Source organism: Salvelinus fontinalis, chromosome 21 (genome assembly GCF_029448725.1).
Source record: "Salvelinus fontinalis isolate EN_2023a chromosome 21, ASM2944872v1, whole genome shotgun sequence".
NCBI lineage: Eukaryota > Metazoa > Chordata > Actinopteri > Salmoniformes > Salmonidae > Salvelinus > Salvelinus fontinalis.
The window spans coordinates 47650242-47657224 of record NC_074685.1 but is presented as its reverse complement, the minus strand read 5'-3'; the positions used below and the strand labels follow the sequence as shown (position 1 = coordinate 47657224).

The following is a 6983-nucleotide window of genomic DNA, read 5'->3' as shown; positions in this document are numbered from 1 at the left end:
ACAAGCAAGACTGGCAAAGCTTGAACTCAGTATGCTCTAATTGATTACATACCCATGTCGCTGCCAATTTGATTACTTGTGCTCTTCTTTCTCTTCTTCTCATTTGTGTTGAAATGTGTCAAATGATTGCGTAATATGCCACGTGGTAGGAGGACTATATTGAAAATATCGTAATCAACTTTGCATTACCCCTTGAGATTTGATATGCCAGAAGGCAAATTCCGTATGAAATCATATCAGTATGCTTTGGCACAGGAGAAATCAGACTTATCAAGTATTACTCAAACCCTCCTTCGTTGAAAGATGGATTAGATCATTTTGCATCAGGTCATCTCACTGTGGTAGTACAAAGCCCGATAGAGCCCCACAGTGGAGGTGTCATAGTACCCATAAAACCTAGCGGTCAAACAGGGAAATGGTTGCAATCGTTTTTCCACCATTCATTTTCCCTATAAGGGCTGTGATTCGTGTAGGCTTACTCTGGCGTGATGTTTTGATAACCATATAAATCTCTCTTGGACAAGGTGACTTATCAATGTATTTCGCTCTATTTTACACTCAGATTCAAAAATGCTAATTGGCATCAAAGTCGACAACATGCAAGACTACAAATCCCTGCAAGCTCCTGCACATCATGTCTAAATGACAACTTTGCTAACAGGTTTTGTGTCAATTTAAAACTTGCACAACACAAGACATTTTGCGAATGTATTCATTACTACATTTAGGTAACATTAGATAGTTAATCCAGAGATTCTTACCTTTGCCTCGATTTGGCAGTCTGGTCCAGATCATCCAGCATTTCATTATTGGAGGGTAAATACAGGCTAATATATTGATGAACATCACCTTGTCCTAGATATATATACACGGTTATCAAAATGTCATGCCAGGGTAAGCCTACACAAAACACAGCCCTTATTTTAAGTGTTTCTAGAATCCCCTATTGGAAAAATGAATGGTGTAAAAATGGGTGTTAGTGTGTGCTAGCTCTGGTCCAGGGTGTTAGTGCGTGCTAGCTCTGGTCCAGGGTGTTAGTGTGTTCTAGCTCTGGTCCAGGGTGTTAGTGCGTTTTAGCTCTGGTCCATGGTGTTAGTGCGTGCTAGCTCTGGTCCATGGTGTTAGTGCGTGCTAGCTCTGGTCCAGGGTGTTAGTGAGTGCTAGCTCTGGTCCAGGGTGTTAGTGCGTGCTAGCTCTAGTCCAGGGTGTTAGTGCGTGCTAGCTCTGGTCCAGGGTGTTAGTGCGTGCTAGCTCTGGTCCAGGGTGTTAGTGCATGCTAGCTCTGGTCCAGGGTGTTAGTGAGTGCTAGCTCTGGTCCAGGGTGTTAGTGTGTGCTAGCTCTGGTCCAGGGTGTTGGTGCGTGCTTGCTCTGGTCCAGGGTGTTGGTGTGTGCTAGCTCTGGTCCAGGGTGTTGGTGTGTGCTAGCTCTGGTCCAGGGTGTTAGTGTGTTCTAGCTCTGGTTCAGGGTGTTGGTGCGTGCTAGCTCTGGTCCAGGGTGTCAGTGAGTGCCCTACCATGGACCTAATCGATCATGAATAGAAGTCTGGGATACTGTAGGATCACATAGAAAGGATATCAGAGGTCTTGCTGACACTTTTGATAAGCCTATCATTTAGAGAATAATGGAGAAAAACCCAAACTCTATGAAACCCCAGAGTCATTGCTGAGAATGGGTTCTCCTATACACAAACGTACACGTTGTGAAGGGTTAGGAGCATGGGATCAACCGATGATGATGATGAATGAACACAAAAAGAATCACTGCAACCCAGTAGGCTGCTGTTTTTACACAATTATACAGCTCTTTTTAATACACCCATTCTATGAGGAAAAAAACGTAGGAAATCATTAATTGGAAAATATGTTTTGACTATGGTAAAAATCAAACACAGTAGACCTTGGCAATTATCCTTTATTGTAGGTGTCCAGGAAATTAAATGAAAAGAAGGAGCATTTGTTCAGTGAGAAGCTAAATGAAAACTCAAACAATTGAAAACGAAGTGACAACATTTTGACATGAGATTGTTTCATTCCATTTGAGTAAAAATAACTCCAATATATAGCTTTAGTAGACAGACAGTAGTTTATTATGCTCCAATTAAATCTGTAGAAAGAAGCCTGCATGTTGTATTTTGTTTTGCACACCTCCTCCCCAATAAATTGAGGTAGCAACTCAACACGTGTGGCTATATTCTTCTCTGGTCTTAGTGCAGTTGAGTAGGCTATTTAGAGCTTGAAGTATTGACTGCTCGAGTGTGCTCTCTACCGCTCAGTGCGCGCTGTCCATACATCAAAATACACTTCTATACAAATCTCTCTCTCTCTCCTATGCTGACTTTTTGATTTTTACAGTGCAGGATACGGAGTCATTCATTTGGAAACACGTTCATGTGAGAGAGGAGATAGGCGCATTTACCGGGAGATGGGAAAAAGTATCAGGCAGCGCATAGACAACACAGCATTTGACTAATGTGCGTGGAGAGCAACTTTTTAACGACACTATAGCTGTAAAGGTTAATTGAACAATAACTGAATATGCATCTAAAGCGCATCTTCAGTCTCCTCCATCAGTTATGTTTTCTTGGAGCATTTGCCATTGCAGGTATATGTGAAACACCTTCAATATGCAGTTTAAACGTTGATTTAGTTCATCAGGTACTCACAAGGCATTGGTAACAATTCTCGATGTTTCTCACTGTTATAATTCGCTGAGTTAGCTAATATAGTGATGCGCAGGTGAGACATCACCCAGTCATTTTATTGGAGCAGACAGGCTCATCCATGGGCTACATTTTCTTTGCTCCAGTTGACCTTTCTGAAAAAGACTATAACGACTAATCCTAGGGTATTTGCTGTCTTCTTTCTCTCGTTTTCTATTTTTACTCTCCAGATCCACACCCCTTCCAGGAATCCGAGTCCGAAATTATTTTCCCGGAGGTTTTTCCAGACACAGGTCCACCGCCTTCTGATAAACCAAATAGCCGAGAGACTGACGCCAGCGCCGGGGCTCCCGATAAACCAACTAGCCGAGAGACTGACGCCAGCGCCGGGAGCAGCTCTCGGGAGGTTCGTTCCATTTCAAACTGGGAAGAGTACGAATCTCCAGAGCTATACCATTGGGAACCTCAAGGACCGCAAACGGCTGCTTCCACAGGGCTGAGACTCCGAATTCCTGCTTTTGGCAGGGACCTGCACCTCATCCTGAAGAGAGACACTCGGTTTCTGTCCCAGAAATTCATGGTAGAGAGGAGACAGAAAGCACAAAAGGCATCTCGGAGCGGTATGCCAGTTTCGTCCGCTGCCAACACAGAAGAGAGAGGATGCTATTACAGCGGAACTGTTCTCAATTACGCAGGATCCATTGCCTCATTCAGCACCTGCGCAGGACTGGTAAATATATATATATTCAAGTCAATAGCATGATTGGCATATTAGTTATGTTTATTGATAGGCCTAAGTGTTATTTGTTGTGTGTCTTTAAAAAACATAAGCTATGCTCATGCATGAGAATAGAATAGTCTGTAACACCTGACATTTCCAACATCATACTTCTGAGTTTGGATACTGTTAAACAACAACAATAGTGTACATTTCATTTTTGCAATCCAAATACATTGTTTTAGTAGGCTACTGTCTAGACATCCGTTCAAGTCATTCTGGGACGATTCATACATTCAGAGTTGGAGATATGTGTAGGACAAGGACCATTGAACTCAAACAAACAATCTACCCATTGTGACTTGATAGGGATGTTGAATGTTCCGTACCCATTGTGGCAGCTTGATAGGAATGTTGAATGTTCCGTACCCATTGTGACAGCTTGATAGGAATGTTGACGGTCCCTACCCATTGTGACAGCTTGATAGGAATGTTGACGGTCCCTACCCATTGTGACAGCTTGATAGGAATGTTGACGGTTCCTACCCATTGTGACAGCTTGATAGGAATGTTGACGGTGTCCTACCCATTGTGACAGCTTGATAGGAATGTTGACGGTCCCTACCCATTGTGACAGCTTGATAGGAATGTTGACGGTGTCCTACCCATTGTGACAGCTTGATAGGAATGTTGACGGTTCCTACCCATTGTGACAGCTTGATAGGAATGTTGACGGTGTCCTACCCATTGTGACAGCTTGATAGGAATGTTGACGGTACCCTACCCATTGTGACAGCTTGATAGGAATGTTGACGGTTCCTACCCATTGTGACAGCTTGATAGGAATGTTGACGGTTCCCTGCCCATTGTGACAGCTTGATAGGGATGTTGAAGGTTCCCTGCCCATTGTGACAGCTTGATAGGAATGTTGACGGTATGCTACCCATTGTGACAGCTTGATAGGAATGTTGACGGTGTCCTGCCCAGTGTGACAGCTTCATAGGAATGCTGACGGTGTCCTACCCATTGTGACAGCTTGATAGGAATGCTGACGGTGTCCTACCCATTGTGACAGCTTGATAGGAATGTTGAAGGTTCCCTGCCCATTGTGACAGCTTGATAGGGATGTTGAAGGTTCCCTGCCCATTGTGACAGCTTGATAGGAATGTTGACGGTATCCTACCCAGTGTGACAGCTTTATAGGAATGCTGACGGTGTCCTACCCATTGTGACAGCTTGATAGGAATGCTGACGGTGTCCTACCCATTGTGACAGCTTGATAGGAATGTTGAAGGTTCCCTACCCATTGTGACAGCTTGATAGGGATGTTGAAGGTTTCCTACCCATTTTGACAGTTTAATAGGGATGTTGAAGGTTCCCTACCCATTGTGACAGCTTGATAGGGATGTTGACGGTTCTCTACCCATTGTGACAGTTTGAAAGGAATGTTGAAGGTTCCCTGCCCATTGTGACAGCTTCATAGGAATGTTGAAGGTTCCCTGCCCATTGTGACAGCTTGATAGGAATGTTGAAGGTCGCTATCCATTGTGACAGTTTGATAGGAATGTTGAAGCTTCCCTGCCCATTGTGACAGCTTGATAGGAATGTTGAAGGTTCCCTATCCATTGTGACAGCTTGATAGGAATGTTGACGGTTCCCTGCCCATTGTGACAGCTTGATAGGAATGTTGAAGGTTCCCTATCCATTGTGACAGTTTGATTGGAATGTTGAAGGTTCCCTGCCCATTGTGACAGCTTGATAGGAATATTGACGGGTCCTACCCATTGTGACAGCTTGATAGGAATGCTGACGGTGTCCTACCCATTGTGACAGCTTGATAGGAATGTTGAAGGTTCCCTGCCCATTGTGACAGCTTGATAGGGATGTTGAAGGTTCCCTGCCCATTGTGACAGCTTGATAGGAATGTTGACGGTATCCTACCCAGTGTGACAGCTTTATAGGAATGCTGACGGTGTCCTACCCATTGTGACAGCTTGATAGGAATGCTGACGGTGTCCTACCCATTGTGACAGCTTGATAGGCATGTTGAAGGTTCCCTACCCATTGTGACAGCTTGATAGGGATGTTGAAGGTTTCCTACCCATTTTGACAGTTTAATAGGGATGTTGAAGGTTCCCTACCCATTGTGACAGCTTGATAGGGATGTTGACGGTTCTCTACCCATTGTGACAGTTTGAAAGGAATGTTGAAGGTTCCCTGCCCATTGTGACAGCTTGATAGGAATGTTGAAGGTTCCCTGCCCATTGTGACAGCTTGATAGGAATGTTGAAGGTCCCTATCCATTGTGACAGTTTGATAGGAATGTTGAAGCTTCCCTGCCCATTGTGACAGCTTGATAGGAATGTTGAAGGTTCCCTATCCATTGTGACAGCTTGATAGGAATGTTGACGGTTCCCTGCCCATTGTGACAGCTTGATAGGAATGTTGAAGGTTCCCTATCCATTGTAACAGTTTGATAGGAATGTTGAAGGTTCCCTGCCCATTGTGACAGCTTGATAGGAATGTTGAAGGTTCCCTGCCCATTGTGACAGCTTGATAGGAATGTTGAAGGTTCCCTATCCATTGTGACAGTTTGATAGGAATGTTGAAGGTTCCCTGCCCATTGTGACAGCTTGATAGGAATGTTGAAGGTTCCCTGCCCATTGTGACAGCTTGATAGGAATGTTGAAGGTTCCCTATCCATTGTGACAGTTTGATAGAAATGTTGAAGATTCCCTGCCCATTGTGACAGCTTGATAGGAATGTTGAAGGTTCCCTATCCATTGTGACAGCTTGATAGGAATGTTGAAGGTTCCCTGCCCATTGTGACAGCTTGATAGGAATGTTGACGGTATCCTACCCAATGTGACAGCTTCATAGGAATGCTGACGGTGTCCTACCCATTGTGACAGCTTGATAGGAATGCTGACGGTGTCCTACCCATTGTGACAGCTTGATAGGAATGTTGAAGGTGCCCTACCCATTTTGACAGTTTAATAGGGATGTTGAAGGTTCCCTACCCATTGTGACAGCTTGATAGGGATGTTGACGGTTCTCTACCCATTGTGACAGTTTGAAAGGAATGTTGAAGGTTCCCTGCCCATTGTGACAGCTTCATAGGAATGTTGAAGGTTCCCTGCCCATTGTGACAGCTTGATAGGAATGTTGAAGGTCGCTATCCATTGTGACAGTTTGATAGGAATGTTGAAGCTTCCCTGCCCATTGTGACAGCTTGATAGGAATGTTGAAGGTTCCCTATCCATTGTGACAGCTTGATAGGAATGTTGACGGTTCCCTGCCCATTGTGACAGCTTGATAGGAATGTTGAAGGTTCCCTATCCATTGTGACAGTTTGATTGGAATGTTGAAGGTTCCCTGCCCATTGTGACAGCTTGATAGGAATATTGACGGGTCCTACCCATTGTGACAGCTTGATAGGAATGCTGACGGTGTCCTACCCATTGTGACAGCTTGATAGGAATGTTGAAGGTTCCCTGCCCATTGTGACAGCTTGATAGGGATGTTGAAGGTTCCCTGCCCATTGTGACAGCTTGATAGGAATGTTGACGGTATCCTACCCAGTGTGACAGCTTTATAGGAATGCT

At 44.4% G+C, this 6983-nt stretch overlaps 1 protein-coding gene across 1 annotated transcript in view; it reads left to right on the top strand.

The window, feature by feature from the left end:
• The first annotated feature begins 2071 nt into the window (after positions 1-2071).
• LOC129819043 (A disintegrin and metalloproteinase with thrombospondin motifs 19-like) overlaps positions 2072-6983 on the top strand; it is a 169110-nt gene continuing 164198 nt past the window's right edge. Inside the window, exons 1-2 of the mRNA XM_055875548.1 lie at positions 2072-2602; positions 2891-3390. Coding sequence (XP_055731523.1) covers positions 2536-2602; positions 2891-3390 — 567 coding nt within the window. The 5' untranslated portion in view covers positions 2072-2535. The remainder of the gene's footprint in view (positions 2603-2890; positions 3391-6983) is intronic.